This window comes from Xenopus laevis, chromosome 6L (genome assembly GCF_017654675.1).
Source record: "Xenopus laevis strain J_2021 chromosome 6L, Xenopus_laevis_v10.1, whole genome shotgun sequence".
NCBI lineage: Eukaryota > Metazoa > Chordata > Amphibia > Anura > Pipidae > Xenopus > Xenopus laevis.
In genome coordinates, this window is record NC_054381.1 from 115857701 (window position 1) to 115875951 (window position 18251).

At 38.0% G+C, this 18251-nt stretch overlaps 1 protein-coding gene across 1 annotated transcript in view; it reads left to right on the forward strand.

Annotated features, from left to right (window-relative positions):
* Nucleotides 1–18251, forward strand: part of rbbp8.L (retinoblastoma binding protein 8 L homeolog) — a gene marked incomplete at its 5' end in the record, with an annotated part of 42939 nt that overhangs the window by 17075 nt on the left and 7613 nt on the right. Inside the window, 13 exon segments of the mRNA NM_001092356.1 lie at nucleotides 1316–1358; nucleotides 3214–3309; nucleotides 4352–4464; nucleotides 5182–5254; nucleotides 7561–7751; nucleotides 9795–9890; nucleotides 10046–10134; nucleotides 10288–10379; nucleotides 11391–12165; nucleotides 13323–13440; nucleotides 16039–16130; nucleotides 16217–16316; nucleotides 17710–17874. Coding sequence (NP_001085825.1) covers nucleotides 1316–1358; nucleotides 3214–3309; nucleotides 4352–4464; nucleotides 5182–5254; nucleotides 7561–7751; nucleotides 9795–9890; nucleotides 10046–10134; nucleotides 10288–10379; nucleotides 11391–12165; nucleotides 13323–13440; nucleotides 16039–16130; nucleotides 16217–16316; nucleotides 17710–17874 — 2043 coding nt within the window.

Sequence of the window (18251 nt, forward strand, 5' to 3'; positions counted from 1 at the left end):
AGCTCAACATTACTAGCTTCATTACTTATTATTGATGTTGTTAAAAAGAGAAGTGATAATTTCTAGTTCAAATGCATAATTTACTATCCTAGAGCCAAGCCAGCTCTAAGGCCGTGGGGTAATATTATTTCACTTTTACTGCTTGATTGTGGGTAAAACATCTGACTTTTTTGCACAGAAGGGTTTAGTTGCGTGACCTGAAAAGCAACGAGAGCAATTTCTGATCAAGGCTGAAATATATGATTTATGGCTTGGGAAAGTAGTAAAAGCATAAATGGTTTCCTGCTAAATTTTCGATATACATGCATAATACTAGTTTCATCAATCCTTTTTCTTTATCATGACTAAACTGTTATTAGTAGTATACAGTGTCGGACTGGCCCACCGGGATACCAGGAAAACTCCCGGTGGGCCCAGGTGTCAGGGGGCCCTTGTGCTGCTAAAGATGTGGCCTATTTCATGGCCATTTCATATTTCTTTGAGAACAAAGAGGCTAAATAGATGGAATAATAGATTATAGTATGTAAAGAATAGAGAATAGGAGACTAGATGTTGAGTGAGGAGAAGAATAATAATAGTACTGAGAGTGGGCCCCTGGTCTATGGTTCTTTGGTGGACCCTTGGTCTAAGGTTTTTGTGCCCTTGGTGTCCCAGTCCGACACTGGTAGTATACAGGGGTATGGCTGATGTAGGTCCATATACAGTAAGAGCACACTTTGGCCCATAAATAGGCTTTCTTATGGTTACAATGTATTCTGTAAATATCATAACAAAATGTGATTATGTTTGGCAGAGGTTAGACAATGGAGCAATTTTGTCATAACTTGTATACTATTGACCAAGACAGCAGCCATTGACCTGTGTATAGGACCACAATGATACCCTGTCAATCAGTATCTGATTGGCTGTTCAGACCAGGTGGCAAAGTCATTGATAGAGGACAGTATAGGGTTTTGATACAGGCCTCAGTCTCTGAGTACGAAAATATTCAACAAAGTTGCAACTGAATTTTATGAAAAATATCTGAAACCACAGTTGCCTTAAGTATCATTCTTAGTTATTATTACAGCCAACCATCAGATAAGACTGGTGACCTATGCAGACGCACTGATTGAGGGCTACATCCAACATTGAATGCTGTCCCCTTTTTCTTGGAGACTTTATTTTTTTCTTGTTTACACTCTTTGAAAGAGAGGCTGTAAAACAGCACACATTGCTAGTGGCACATACATAATCCTTGCATCCTGAAATTCCTATTGCAAAAGTTATACATTACATGCACATCTTTTATAAATGCATACATTATCTTTTTCAGAACTGCTTATGAAAATTGGCAAACTGAAGAAAGAAAGATGTCTGTAAGTATTATTTTCCACTAGGTGCATTAAATCTACTGTGGTCATAATGCAACTTCTCAGCATTTCTAAAAAATATAATTAAAAAGCATATCCCTGTCCTGCTAAAAATGAAAGATCTGCTTTCCAAACAAGATGATATTTATGTATACGGCCAGCTACGGTTGTGATTAAATACTACAAAAACAGTGGTTTTAGCATGGCAAAATGCATACCTTAATTTTCTCTGAACTTAACTCCTATTTCTCTTTAAAAAACAGCAGTCCAGCATGATTTTATAACTGTTGGCCAAAATATCTTTACAAAGAGTGATAGTCTTATACACCACTCTTTGAAGTGAGGGCACCAGATGAGTGGATATTTAACCAATTAGACTACCCAAATGGTGAAACAAATTTTTCTCCTATGAGCATTTGTTCTCTAGGCCAGTGTTTGGATCACATGGAGGGCAAGGTAAGGTGCTGATTCTCGGCTTACATTGCAGGCCTAGTTTCGGCCCGGTGTGGCATTAGCTTTTAGGTTCATAAACATTGCCCCATATACAATAAAAAGTGCAATGCTTTGCTGGTATGCTAGTTACAACACTTCATAACCCCCTGTCTCTGTCACAAATGGCCATTTCACCAGCAAGTATCATCCTGTGCATGATACACTTTAACGTTGCTTCAGGTTGCTGTGTGAAAGAGTTAAGTTTGACACAAAGCATGATTAGCATCGTAAACTTTTCAAGCTCAGCTGGGCTGTCTGAAATAAATGAATTATCAGCAAGCTTGAATAGTGACTTGATGCATACCACGCCAGATGCCTTAATTATTGTTTACTCGAGTCTCTTGACAAGCACACTGTAGTAGATACAATAGCTGTCTATAGGTGTTCTTGTTCTCTGTGACCCTTTCTGAATACCGGAGGTTTAATATTTCAGAGCTGATAACCAGCATGACAATAGACTCCTTATGTTTTTCCAAGCTTTCTCATTGTATCAAATGATCTTACGGAGGCTGGGTCACAAAGCATGAGTGCCAGTGCATTATGAGCCAAACTGTCAGTCCTTTACATCAGGCACATTACTAATGTCATCTTAGCATACTTTTTGGGAAATTTCTCACACTTTCAGTGGTAGTATATTAAAAAACATATGCAATGCAGCAGGGATTCCTAAGTCACCACTGGTAGATTCTTTTTTATGTGCTTTCCTGCTGTAGAACATTTTGTATGCATTCTTTTATAACTATAAATAATGTGTCTAAAGAGTAATACAATATAAACCACATGAATAAGCTTCTCTGACCAAATAACTATACCCCATGGATGTTGGTTTGTGAACTCTGCTCAGCCAAAGTCACCTAATCACAGACTGTTGTCATTGACCAAAGGCATTTTAATTTCTGACTAACGGCTAAACAACTATTGTAAAAAAAAAAAAAAAAAAAAAAACCTACCTGATTCTCTTAGACAAGGCAATATTCTTGTTTCTTTCGGTAGGCAGCCCAAGACTTGCTGCACTTTGGTTAGTGCATTGTCCTTTAGGCTTAGTGTTTAAGGCTTTCAGTTGCCCTGGCAAGTAGTTATCTTGATGGAGAATTTAATCCTGCGGTTTTTCCCTATTGTCTTTGGAGCATATTTATCATTCTGTGGAGTGAAGCATTACCAGTGATGCTGTCCAAAGCAACCAATTAGCTATTGGATTTTAGAAGTTAGAAAACAAAAGCAAAGACCTGATTAGTTGCTTTGAGCAATACCACCGGTAATGTTTTACTCCACTTTTTACACAGCATGAGAAAGTAGACCCCTAGTGTACTACTGAATGTTGGAGCCTTAACTTCTAAGAATAACTAAATATTATATTGGGTTTTACTAGTGATGCACAAAGGCTGGAAGAGTTTTATACAAAAAACCAACATCTAAGAGAGCAGCAGAAGACACTGCATGACACGATTAAAGTTCTTGAAGACAGGTATGTGGACGTAAGCCTTTTATACTCAGCTCTAATTAGAAAATACTTTTAATTTTAAGTATCCTCAGAATGCTCCAGTATAAATGCAGTCACTCGGCTTTAAACATATTCTCTCTTTCCTTGACAATGTCACTTTTAACCTATAAGAAAATACCAAGACCAACTTCTGTCAGTTATTATGCATTCAGATTTACTTGCATCTTTTGCTTTCTTTTGAATAACCATTTTATGCATTTTTTTTATATAGTTCTACCATAATCACAGGCCCACAAAAATCACCTGGTGTGCTTTAGTCTGGCGCATAATTTTTACACTTCCCCTTTACACAGATCAGTCTTTATATTTCCCTAAGATGTCGTGCTCTTGTGTTGGCCAGTATTTGTATGTAATCTGTTTGATGTCTGCACCTTTCTTTTGTGCAGTGCTTTAAAGGACCAGTAACACCAAATTTTTTTAAAAAAAATTGGTTAGTATCGAAAAATAAACACAAACACAAGTTAAACTTTTAAATTGCAAAGCCTTTATTAAAAAATAACTCCCTGAAACTCCACTTCCTGTCCTCTTGAGAAAAGGCGACCATCCATACTGCAGCAGTTGATTTCTTCTCCCTGGCTATCTCTCCTGGCCGCCCCATTGTCTGGAGCGCTCTTCTCTGCCGGCAAGATTGACAGCTGGTACTGGTCTATGGAGCAGTCATGGTTTGCAGGAAATCGGCGTGTACTGTCCTATGCCATACCCTTTCTTTGCAGGATCAGGACGATTTCCTTCTGACTGTCCCAGCGGAGATGTTTCCTTTCCTCCCTTGTCGCTCTGAGCAGTGAGACTGACACGGACTACACGGCGTGTCACCAAAAATTTGGTGTTACTGGTCCTTTAAAATATGATCCAGCTTTATTTAAAAAAAAAATCATAATAGTGCTATAACAGTGACTGAAAGATTATATGTTGGTCAGTATTTCATTGATCAGTTATATTCATATAAGTGGAACCAATCTTACTAAGCTTCTCTTCACTTGACACCATGTTTTTTTTTTTTCTCCAGACTCCGAGCTGGACTATGTGATCGTTGTACAGTAACTGAAGAGCACATGAGGAAGAAGCAGCAGGAGTTTGAAAACATTAGGCAACAAAATCTTAAACTCATCACAGAGCTCAGTGAGATCCCTTCTTACACTATTCTTCCACAGATATGACGTCCATTCTGTCAGAATTTCACACTATGCTTGACAGCCTAGAAAAGTGAAAGTATATACATTATTTTTGCATTTATTGGTATGGTGGCCTTATATATTTTATGCCAGCCTTGTTACATAGTTAAGTTGGGTAGGACCAAAGTCCATCAAGGTGATGTCTTTAAACATCAACACAACTGAAACAGGAAAAGTTACTGTATGTAGAACACATGCCGTTACAATGTTGAAACATCATAATAATGACACTTTAAATAGCGTATTCAATGTCGATTGGGCAGGTTTAAAAAAAAAATCCCTTTGGGGCAACGAATGCATTGCAGCCTACTTGTCCTGCTTTAGGCCAACTGGTCTGATAAGCCTGTTATTGCCTACGTCAAGGTGGGCATATCTGTAAAAGATCCGCTCGTTTGGCAATCTCGACAAACAAGCAGATCTTTACATGTAAAGCTTAAGAAACATAATTACTATTTAAGAGAGGCTTAGATATTAAGTTCAACACATTTTACAGTGATTCTTATTTTGGAAATGCCTATTCTTTTAAAAAAGAATGGGAAACTGCTGTCAGGTATGCTGAGAATCTGTATAATAGGGATGAGCAAACAGCATAATTTAGTTGTATTAAAGCTTATCTGGTTGCTGGAAATTAAAAAATGACAAACTTGTGTTTGTTTTGCTGCAGTGAATGATAAGAACGCTCTCCAGGATGAAAATAAAAGGCTTTCCGAGCAGCTCCATGACATGCAGAAAAATAGGCAAGTACAAACTTTTATACTTTTCCTTTTATCTTTCTGTTGCAAAGAAGTCATTGCTATACCTAGCATGGGGGGGGGAGATACAATTAAAAATACTTTATTGGAATTTAGAACATTTTGCTCAGTTAACATTGTTGCCAGCATTTGGCTTTAGACCTACTGCTGTTACATTATAATTCAGATGTTATTTAATCTTGCATCTTTGCTGGCTATTCTTTTATGTATAATGGAAACAAGCTGTGGCTTCACTAAACCCTTTTTCTGGCATTCTGCTGAAAATGATACAGTACCTGTTCCTGCAGACTCATTGGTCTTGACTTCCTTTTCTTTGTTCCTTTGTGAGTAAAAGCTTGGCTGAGCTGTCTGTTTAACAGATTCCAGTGTTTAAAGTCACATTTCCATTTATCCTGGCACTGTATGGTGACATGTTTTGTCCCTTTCTTTATGTGTGTAATCACATAGTTATCTCCATATGTTCTTTTTTATCACAATGCCACATGTCACACTTTATGGAGCAGATTTATCATAATGTGATATTAGAGCTCTGGTTAAAAGTTAGTGTTCAACATTTGATAAATATGATTCTAAAAATGCCATATGAATAAATGGAAAGTGGTGAGCTCTAATCTCACATTTTGATAAATCTGCCCCTATGTTTGAGATTATACTGTAACTTTTATTCTTTTTTATGACTATTAGGCTAAGGCCTATTACTACATGCAGAGGGTTGACTTGCCTTTTTTCTACTGGTAGAGAAAAAGCTTTGTGTAAAACTAGTGCATTTTTATGGACTGTGGAGGTGACAGTCTTCTGAAGGTAGACCAATAAATAGAGAATTGCAATAGTCTGTACTAGATGAAAATGTGAATTCTGGCATCTTGTGTGATTAACCACTGTATTTTAGAAATATGCCATAGGTGAAATTGACACGAGTTAGGGATTGATTGGATACGATGAGTGAATGACAGAACAGAATAAAAAAACATAACTGTCTACAGTAATTCACAGCTTCTGTTCATCAGCCAGGGTTATGTGGAATGCATGTTTCAGCAGCTTCTCATCTATTTTTGTTTGTATCCACATGTGAGAGCAGAAACGGAACAGTTCCATTGGTGTATTAAAACAGCTGTCTAGTTTAGGGTACACTAAGGGGCAGATTTATCAAGGGTCGAATTTCGAATTCATGGGAATTTTTTAAAACTTCTATGAACTCGAAATTCGACCAATCAAATGTATTTAAAAAATAGAATTTTCAAAACTTGGGTGAATAAGATCTACCCAAAAACTCAAATCCAATTTGAATCTAATTGGATTTGAGTTTTTAAAACTCAATGAAAGATGACCTGGGATCAATTTGGAGTTGTTTGCAGCCTTCCTGACATTTCAAGTTTTTTTTCGACTAAAAGTAATTCAGCAGGTTTTAGGTGGTGAATAATCAAATTCGAGTTCTTAAAGGGCCAGTGTATGATAAATCTCAAAAATCCAATTAGAATTTTTAAAATAAACAGAATCGAATTTTTTTTTAAAAAAAAAAACAGAATCGAATTTTAATAATTCCCTAGTTGAATTTGACATAGTGAGTGACATGAGTTTTGGCCATAAAAACCATGCGAAAATTAGAATTTTCACTTCGACCCTTTCAATCTGCTCATAAGTACATTGCTATTTCATTACTGTCCTAACAGTTTGGATTAATTTACTTTATCTTGGTAATACTAAGACATTACCCTGCACAGGTATAGGATCAGTTCTCCAGAAACCCCTTATCCAGAAAGCTCTGAATTACGTAAGGCCGTCTCCCATAGACTCCGTTTCATCCAAATAATCCAAATTTTCAAAAATGATTTCCTTTTTCTCTGTAATAGTAAAACAGTACCTTGTACTTGATCCAAACTACCGTAAGATATAATTACTCCTTATTTGAAGCAAAACCAGCCTATTGGATTTATTTAATGTTTACATGATTTCCTAGTAGACGAGTTATAAAGACCCAAATTACGCAAAGGTCCATTATCTGGAAAACCCCAGGTCCCGAGCATTCTGAATAAAAGGTCCCATACCTGTACCTGATGCTTAGATCAACAACATCCTATTGTTTTTTTTAATGTTTTAATTTTTTTTTTTAGTACACGGAATACATAGAAATTGCTCCAACTGTAATTGCCACTATTTACATTTTCCCAGCAGTGCTCACATGTGCCAAGTTTAATTTGTTCTTAATACGGAGCGCTGCATATATTTTTAATACTAGATCACTGTGTGTAACTATGCAATATTCTAATAACAAGTACATTATGAACAAAAAGGCACAGGCGGAAGAGCGATGAAGAGAATCCAGCAGATACAGGAGATGGTGAAGATGGTGTTATCCCTGACTCACCACTTAGTACCTTTTCTCTGAGCATGGTGAGCAGAATGCGGAGAAAAAAAGAGAACAAGCACGTCCGTTACACGGAACAAACACAAGAAGACGCATTGACATTTGATCGCAAGATCAGTAAGTCTGCTGTTCACTGCTTCTTATGTTCATGAGGGTTTTAGGGGTATGAATAATTTCCTCTTTATACACAGAAGTGTGAAATAACCCACTTTAGTTTCATTAAGAATATTTTTGAATTTAAGGGCTCATTTAAAAAATAAATAATCAAACACAAAGGTAAAAATGTGCAGAAAGGTATATCTAGTATAGGTCAATCTAAAAACAACTGGACTTGCTGAGTAATCAATGAAGACGTTTCACTACTCATCCGAGCAGCTTCTTCAGTTCAACTGACTGGTGTGGGAAGTTCTCGGCATATAAACTATAGTTTATATGCCGAGAACTTCCCACACCAGTCAGTTGAACTGAAGAAGCTGCTCGGATGAGTAGTGAAACGTCTTCATTGATTACTCAGCAAGTCCAGTTGTTTTTAGATTGACCTATACTAGATATACTATGACCTGGATGAATGAAAATCTTCATAGTTATGCAGAAAGGTATGTGCAGTTATTGATCCTCCTCAATACTTGGTATTTGCAAAAATGCTGGTTGTGCTTGCAATTCTGAATAAAGTTGAAGGTGCAGGGCACACAAACACAGTGGGCCCTGGAATTAATGCAGGCCATAGACGTGCAGGTTTTATTCTATGTACTACGAAAGATCATTCGTTTCACTGTACTGATCTACAATTAACCATTCAGAATAAATAAAGTAGTAAAAATAGCAAATCAGACGGTTTTTGACATTGACAGACTGCATTCGTACGAAAGTTATGTCCGACAAATAGTAGTGACAGTCACCCATTGATATTGTCAGATAAGCAATTCATGCAGAGAAATTATCGTTAGCAGACAGAAATCTACTAACCTGTCTGATCAACTAGACGACCGATCGCCATGGTATGAAAAATGTTGCGACAATCCACACACAACTTTATCTTTGCTTCTATGGCCAGCTTTACACTTGTCTGGAAGAGCTCTCATTGGTATCTTGTGTCTACCTACAACTAGATTACATTTTATTAATCAACAATTGCACAATTGAAGCCTCCCATGAATCTCAATACAGGGAAGCATGCTCTATTTGCAACAGTTGCAGCAGCGATACTTCTGTTGTATAGTGGTAGTTGGATGCTGGTCTGTGCAACTGAGAAATTATACATTACTGTCTTTAAGGGAAATGTAAATAAAAGCCGCGTATTAAGTCTAAAGACGACGGTAATATGTAATGGAATTATTTGTCAGATTGAGAGGTTATATCTCTTCATATGTAAATTACACTAATGCAAATCAAGGTAAAAGAGTAGAATGATTTGCTTGATGCAAATACACTATAAAAATAAACTAGAAAACTGCTGGGAGTGTTACATTTACTTGTAAAAATTGTTTCTTTACCTATTTAGCTGTCAGACCCCAAGTTTTTTTCTTTTTCCTATAGAGTCAGTGGTTGGCTTGGTATTGGTATATAGATAACTGTGGAGAAATGCTGCCACTTAGTCTTTTCTAAAGATAAGTGTCATATACAGGCCAACTGTTGCAGGTATTTAAAAGATTCACGGACTGCCAAATATGACCATAGTAATACCTGTAGATGTTAGAAATATAAATGTCAGTTTACTTAGATATTAAATTGCAAATAATCATTTAGGACTAGGCTTACTCGCTGTAAGCGCAATATGAATAGCAGCTCATAGGCAAATGTTGCCCTAGAAATGTGTCCTCGCATATATTCAGGCAGCATTCTCAGTTCTGAGGTGACCTGCTCTGTTTTCCATTGATAACGGGGAATGGGTTGATAATGGGGAGGGACCTGAGAGTTTTTGCCAAATTTAGACAGCTCTTCAGCACATCATCGTAAAACATCAGGATAGCATATTTTAATCCAGCCATTCTACCACAACTTAAATCTTAGAACATTAACAGGAAAGTGAAAATGATAAGCACAAAAGTGCAATTATTAGGTTTATTTTGCTTCATTCGTTTGGATATATTTAAAATATACAAATATCAAACTATTATTTCTGCCATACTATATAAGTTATTTATGTGTGTTTATGTTAAGGCTCTGGGACCAGGCCTCAAATATCCACTCAAGTCAACATGAGAAAAGGAGAGGATGTCTTGGTGGCTGAAACACTAGAACTTGCCCCTCTTCCAAGTAAGTTTGTGTCATTTGTGGTAAGGATGTCTAATACTACTGGTCTGGCAGACACTTTGGCTCAAACAGTTCATGGTGAATTTCATTCTGGTCTTTAAAGCATCTTGATACTCAGGAAGCAAATCTAAAATCATTAATTTTGTCTTACATCCCAGATAAATATGAAGTGTGTACAGAGAAGCCGGTGTTCAACCTGGCGACTGTTGTTGCAGAAACACTTGGCCTTGATGCTATGGAGGAATCTGTAAGTTGTAGTAGAAACAAATAGTTCCTGTGAAACTTTGAATGCATAAAATGTGATCAGTGAATAAATTCTGTTTTGTAACTTTTTTTATTGTTAAAAAATCCTTGATCGTTGATTGCTATGCATTGTTATATCATGTTATCTTCATTGTAGCAGTCCCAGAGTGTATTTAATCAGCCAGGGATCACCTGTGCCCCACTGTTTCATAAGAGTGAAGATTCCTCCCCACGGCAAGTCAAAGTTGAGTAAGTGTTAAATGACAGAATGTGTTTAGCTGTGCCTTCATGTCTAACAGTATTTCAGACCATTCATATATATCTTTTGCTGTCCGTTCGATTGGTTTTTCTGCATTAGTTTGCAGAGCAGACACACTCATGGGTCAGACGAAAATACATTAGCCTGCATTTTCAAGCAATAACTGCCTGACCCACAAGTACAGGCAATTACTAGAGTAATGAATTGGGGGGACAGTCCAGATATTTTTTACACACCCCACACCTATGTAGGTGCCAATACATGCTAAATTTCCCCGCGTGCCATTACCCTAAAGTGATTCTATAACAATGTGTTTTTGTTTGTTTTGTTGTTTTTATAAGCTCCCCTACTTTTCTTGTGTAAAGAGTTATCATGCTGCAAGGACTTCTAAAACAAGTGACTACAAGACTCTTCTAAGGGGCAAAAGCACACAGGGTGATATAGAGCATTGAAATCACCATTTAAATACAATTGCCTGGGATGACAGATGCACTTTTTTTGACAGACAATCTTTTGTCGCAGTGTATCTTATTGTCTGAATGGAAATAGTCTTAAAAACAGGACAACACAACAAAGTGGATTAGAGATGATTTGGAGCTTTTTTGTCTCCCATCTATAGAGCAAGCAACAAAAATCACCTCTATGAGCCATTGCTCTAAAGGCAGTGGCAGACTGGATATTTAGGAGTGCTTATAGAGCCTTGTTTTTAGGCATCCTAAAATGCAGTACTAATGTGCCTGTAATTAATATGATGCTAAGACATTAGTTCTTACTCTCCAACCCCACTTTAAAACTCCAACCCAGAGTTGGTCAACCTAAAAGCAGAATGAGCCTACCAATAACTTGATTAGTCTGCTGTTAGCTCAGATTTTGGCATCTAGAACTGCATGTGCCCACACTTCTGCAAATTTGTCCTTCTGCATGTGAGCTCAGAACTTTGCAAATATCTAACCTATGAGAAAGTGCAGCAATTCATTATTTTTCTATTGGTATTTATTTAGATTCACTGAAGGTTCTATGGAAGGGTTTCAGACTAACGATGATGACACGGAATGGAATAGAAGGGAAGCATCACCTGTTTTTGGAGAACCTGTGAGAAACATAAGGAGAGGCACAGACATGGACTGTAGTTCTCCCCCCTTACCAGTTGGATTGAGCAGCAAATTGAAATCCCATTGTTCTAGAAACGCACCAGATTTTTCTGTACATGCAAAGGCAGAAGATGGAGCACTGTTAACTCGTCTCAGCCATTGCATAGAGACAGATTCCGTAATTAGCCAATGTTCAAGCAACAGGCAAGATGTCTTGAGGCCCAGTCCAAACAAATCAGATGCTCAGATGGGCAAATACATTTTTGACAGTGAGCAACATAAGCAGACAGGGAACAGATATGTAAAAAGAAAAAATGCGGAAGCAGAGCAAGAGGAAAGCTGTGAATCCTCATTTGATAAAGAAAACAATATCCCTCTAAAAGACATTAGTGGAGCAAGACATAGCATGCTGGACAAGCCCCTTGATCTTTCTGACCGTTTTTCAGTGCTCAGACCACAGGACAGAAGTCATGAAAGCAGCAGTAGAACAAAGCTAACCATTTCACTGGTACCAGAGAAGCCTGACACCAAAACAATATTGCACATAGACTTAAAGGAGAACCTTCACCAGCAAACAAGACAGAAAAAAGTATTTGTGTCTGGGTTAGTAGAACATAGTGCCTTCAATTTGCATGAAGATAATGAAGTAACAGAGGAAGACAATAAGCCTTTTCATGATTCAGAGGTAAAATATATCCAGTCAGTTGTTGACTTAATAATTATGTCACTGTGCTATATATTTCTAATGGCAGATTCACATCAAACCTAGCATATATGTATTCAGTGTCTGGCATGGCTTCATATTAAATGGGTTGTTCACCTTCAAACACCTAGTTGTTTTCAGATTGAAATTGAAAAAGTCTTTATTTCTGGGGAACAATCTGAAAACAATTGAACTGAAAAAAGTGTTTGGGAGGTGAACGACCCCTTTAAAGGCATATATCTCCTTTTTTTCTTTTGAAGGGAGCATATAGCCAATACAGGATCAGGCTTTATCTTCTTTTTCCTTTCAATGATTTTGAAGTTGAGGACAACTGTTGAGCTAAGACAATATAGTAGTTAACAATATGCAGATAACCGTTCTCCTTAGAGAAAATTGTATGCTTCCATAATTGATATCGTCATACCACTGTAAAACGTAACTTCTGGGACTGCAGTTGTAGCCCTGTGGTATTCCAAGACATTCAATTAGAATCACAAACTGACTCTCTCCAGCTTTCCTTTAGAGGGATGTTAGTAACAAAGTGCAATGTGTTAAGTACAAAAACACAAGCAAATCCATTTTTTTAACCCACAATGCAGAATCCCAGTGTGATAATCGGAGCCTGCAAAATGAAGTGTTTGCCACAACTTGCGCATGATTTAGCTAAAATCTGCGTTTGTAAATCTCTAGCAAATTGCTGTCCTGGTTTATCTTAACCTTTAGAAGTCATTTGCTATGACACCTCATACTTGAATACAGATTGATACATAAGGCACTGTAGTACCCTGACTTTAACTGTTTGAGGTCAACCACGTGAGTCTTTGCTTGAGTGCAGCCCTTTAATTTTAGGGATTACACTACCCTTTAACTTTTTTAAAGGGAAAATAAAATTAAGATATGCCTTACTGATAAACCTTGGATATATACCATTTTAAGCTATTGATGTCTGGTACTAAACAGCCTTAGAGGAGGTAAACAATGTGATACCGTATGTCTTTACGATATTAAGAGGTGGTGCATTTGTATTAATAAGCTCGGTTGATGAATGGTAGGAAGTCTGATTTTTATGTGCTGACATCCATATGTGTCCGTACCTTTTGGTACACTTTATGTACTTCTTTGCCTCTTTTTTTTTTCAGACAGAAATCATGTGTCATGTGCCAAAAAGAAAACCAAGAGCAGTGCACAGAGGTGTACAGCCGACATCTGTCCTTCAGCCAAACCTACATATGGTTCATGCTTGCCTGGAATCTCAAGGTGCAGTAATTCCATTGAACTTGTAGCTTACAATCATATCTAATCGTATCTGCCTATCTACGGGACATACCACACACATACTTCTACCTCTTCTCTGCATTTTATACTTAAAAGAAATATTTTATTTGAAAAATAATCCTTCCTGAAAGTAATGTGTGGGCCACTTCATGAAGCCTAACTAGTAGATCTAAATAGCAGATATGCAAATGTTCCGTGACCAGGCACAGTATGCATCTCTACCCTCACTAATATCCTGTTTCGCCGAACACGCGAAAAAATGGTTGAACATCAGCATGTTTTTTTTTTTCTTAGATTACAAATGTAGCATAACCTGAATCATAATAGGTGTCTTTGTTAACACTTTACTGTTTTATGTATCCTGTTTTATAGCAGGGTACATTCATGCCTTTTATGCAAGCTAGGCAAATTAACTAAGAAAAGTAACTATTTTAGGGCTCTTACACATGAGCGTTTTTACCTGCGTTCCGTTTTTTGGCGTTCAGCCGCAGGGGAGCGCAGGAATAGACGCATTTAATTATTTCAAATGGGGCTGTACTCACACAGGCGCATGTAGGCGCCGAACGCAGGTTGAGACGCAACATGCTGCATTTTTCCTGCGTTCGGCGCCTACATGCGCCTGTGTGAGTACAGCCCCATTTGAAATAATTAAATGCGTCTATTCCTGCGCTCCCCTGCGGCTGAACGCCAAAAAACGGAACGCAGGGGAGCGCAGGTCAGAACGCCAGTGAGTAAGAGCCCTTATTGACAATCTCGACCTTTCCGTTTCTCTGTTTGCTTCTGTTTTTTTTTTCAGTGTCAACTTGGACACAGATGGTGGCCACACTATTACTTTAAACACATAGTTGTCTCAGGCAAAACATTGAGTAGAATCTATGTTTCTGGTATTCTGGAATCATTCTACATTGATGGCAGTTGAAGGGGTTTAAGATGCTTTGGGAGCAGCTAGTTATTTTGAGAGTCCTGGGATGTCACTGATGACCTTACTCATCAATGACTGCTGCAACTGACACACAACATGGTTTCCTGTCGGAAAGTTATTAGTTTGAGAAAGCAAAAAGAAATAAAATCTATGTATTTAAATTAATTACGAAGAGGCACATTTATCAAGGGTTGAATTTCAAATTCAGGTGAGTTTTTGAAAACTCCCATGAACTTAAAAAAAAAAAAAATGCAACGTTAAAACACCTGAAACAGGTTAATATTGACAACTAACCAATAAAAGCTGTGATGAGTTAAATTCAAGTGGAAACCAGAGACTCTCTCAGATGGGACAAAGGCTTTCTGTAATCCCTTGATATTTATTCGCAAACTTGCATTACACAAATAGCCATGTGTCAGGGATTAGGCAGGGGGCGCTGTGGAAACTGATTGGGAAAGGGCGAGTCCTTGAGGCAGGGGCTGTATGTGCCTAGGGAACACTTATAGGGGAGGAAGGAACAGGTTGATGAGGGCGAAGAGTCAGTCTGGATCAGGTACATAGCAGAACAGGACAGAGAGGTCTGGATCATGTACAGAGCAGAACAGGACGGAGAGGGCGAAGATCAGGACTGGACTAGGCTGGATGAAGAGGGCTACGACTCAAGACAGGAACAGACTGGATGGGACAGGACGGTGGGGGCGTAGATCAGATCAAACTCGGGATAGTGCAGAAGGAGACTAGAGCAGGATAGCAAGAGAGGGAGACTGGAGCAGGATAGCAAGACTAGGGAAGCAACAAGACAGGGCACAAGACAGGCAGGTCAGGAAGCAGGAACCGGCAAGGCAGGTACAAGATGAAGTGATAACAGGCAAGGGTCAGATCAAGGTCACGGCTGGGCAGGTACAAGAAAGGGTAAGCAAGACAAGACAAGGACAGGCAGACAAAGGCAAGGAGGAATAAGGGAAAAGGGGCAAGAGCTAGAACTGCCTGGTTAGGGGTGCTGCCGCAGTACTAGGGAGAAACAGTGCAATGCTCTGGCAAGGAGTGTTCTAAGTGCTGCCCTTAAATAGGGAAGAGTCAGCCCTGATTGGCTGATTGCAACTAGGCAGCAGCTGAGTTGGAGCTGTAGAGGCTAAACAGGCTGCAGCTAGGCTGGGGCTGGAGAAGCCAATCAGGCTGCAGCTGAGCTGGGGCTGCAGAGGCCAGGCAACACATAGCGAGCAACCCTACAGGCTGCTCACCTGGCCAAATGGTTAAGGCATCGAGCCAGAAACCTAAAGGTCCCTGGCTCGAATCCCAGCAATACTTGACACCATGGAATATATGCACTGGCATGTCTGTGTACCATGCAGTACATAATTCTATAAACCATATCCTCTCTTTGTGCTAAAACTAAAAAGGCAATGACTGTATATAAAGTACCATTTATTTAAAATGTCAAACATTCTGAAATTCTGTACAGTAATGCGCAAAATGTAAACTGTAAAATACTAACAAGAACAAACAATACTAGGTCAGTTTTTGTGCTAAATGACAAATTGAGTGGGACACAAATAATGAATTATGTTATGTTTTAAATGCTACAGTACATTACATACTTATGTAAATACCAATTTACCTTTTTAAGAAATAGGGGCAGTGATATATCTGTATTTTAGGGAGGCCACCAATAGATAACATGCAGTGGAGCATTGATCCAGGGGCTGACCTTTCACAGTATGAAATGGACATGACCATGGAAGATTCTAAGGTACAACAATGCAGTTCTACTTTAATTAGAGTGTGCCTAGAAATGTACATGAAATTACATTCACTACATTTTATTTCTTTATAAAGAGTGGGAGCCCTGCAAAGCCAGAGCTGGAGGATATGGATTACACGTATGTGAATGAAAGTTGCCTGTTAAAAATGAAGATGGGGGATCCAGATGACAGTGGTAAGTGTGGCCAGTTCTTTCATTTTATCATCCTTATTATTACTTATTCTGCAGCATTTTATAGAGATTATACTTCATTCACATCGGTCCATTTCCCAATGCAACTTAAAATCTAAGGTCCTTGTCACATTAACTCATATTATGGTAACCTGCCTTTATTTTAAAAACATGCCATGTACAGAAATAGCCTATGCTATTTGTGTTTTTGTAATGAATGATTCTTTTCTATAATTCACAACGGTTTGTGGGATCTGTGAATTCCTGCTATATATTCTTTAGTAGGGATGCACCGAATTCAGGATTCGGTTCGGGGTTCGGCCTTTTTCAGCAGTATTCAGATTCGGCCGAATCCTTCTTCCTGGCCGAACTGAATCATAATTTGCATATGCAAATTAGTGGCGGGGAGGGAAATTGCGTGACTTTTTGTCACAAAACACGGACGTCTAAGCTGTTTTTCCCTTCCCACCCCTAATTTGCATATGCAAATTAGGATTCCGGTCGGTATTCGGCCAAATCTTTCACAAAGGATTCTGGGGTTCGGCCGAATCCAAAATAGTGGATTCGGTGCATCCCTATTATTTAGAGTATGGATTACCTCCTCAAGCTGTAGGTCTGAGACATGTGTACCCGGGCCGCACACACCTAATGGTAAGCCTTAACTTTAAACTTTTTCCAGGTCCAGAGTTTTCTGCATAACAGGTCCAATAACCGTAATTCATAATTTATATGTTAGTAAACTGCATTACCCAGAAAAAAAACCATGTAAGAATTGTGAGTTTCTTGCATTTAGCTGCTACCATGCTTACCAAACATGCAGCAGAATTCTGGGAATAAATAAAACTAGTAAAATCTTTAGTATGGTCAACTTTCTTCCAGGGTAGTTGAAGTATCAAAACATATAAATAAATATGGGTATGGGATACATAATCCAGAAACCTGTTATCCAGAAAACTCATAATTATGGGAAGACCATCTACCATTTTAATTAAATAATTACAATTTTTAAAAATGATTTCCTTTTTCTCTCTAATATTAAAAACAGTATCTTATACTTGATTCCAACTAAGATAAAATTACTCATTATTGCAAGCAAAACAATCCTACTGAGTTTATTTAATGTTTAAATGATGTTTTTAAAAGACCTAATATATCTAGTTCCCAATCCATATCGATTATATGTGCCATTCCCAATTATGCAAATATAACTGTAATTCTTTAAACCTTTTGCCACTTATTGGCAAATGTTAAGCCAAGCAAAATGGCAGCATGTGCATACGTCATTGGCTACTTATTAATAAATAGCTGATAGATAAAGGCTGCTAATAATAGAAGTTATGTAATTTATTTTTTTCAAAAGTTCCTAGTGAAATAATATTAAATTTCCATACTGCAGAAGCAGAAAGCAAAGATCAAGACAGCTTTGGAGAGATGTTTGACAAGACTGAGTATGGGGAATATGCGTCGTACATTAAAGACAAGAGCCCTTCCCAAAGCATCAGTTGCAAAGAAAGAAGCGATATACCTTCTATTGAGAATAAAAAAATCACAAGTGAAAAAGGTCAGTTACTTGTCTAGTTGCAGAGTAGAAAATTGCATCTGAAAACCCATAAAGGATTAATGTGAAAGCTAAACGCACAGATCAGAAAAAATTTATATTGTTATATGTAACATTACAAAATTAAGGTGCTGACATAGTTATGAATGCATGTGTTACATTACGCTACAATCATACAGAGAAGTTCAGCGGTTCCACATTAAAAAAAAAAAAAATCCAGTGTGAATGAGTTCTTAAATAGGATGAGAAACTGCAGGAGAAATATTTGCCTCTATTGGTTAACCGTTGGGTCCTCTAAATACACAGGAAACCAGGAGTGCTAATTTGATCTGTGAGAAACTTTATTTGGTAGCAAGATGTCCTTAGAGCTAACTGTGTGG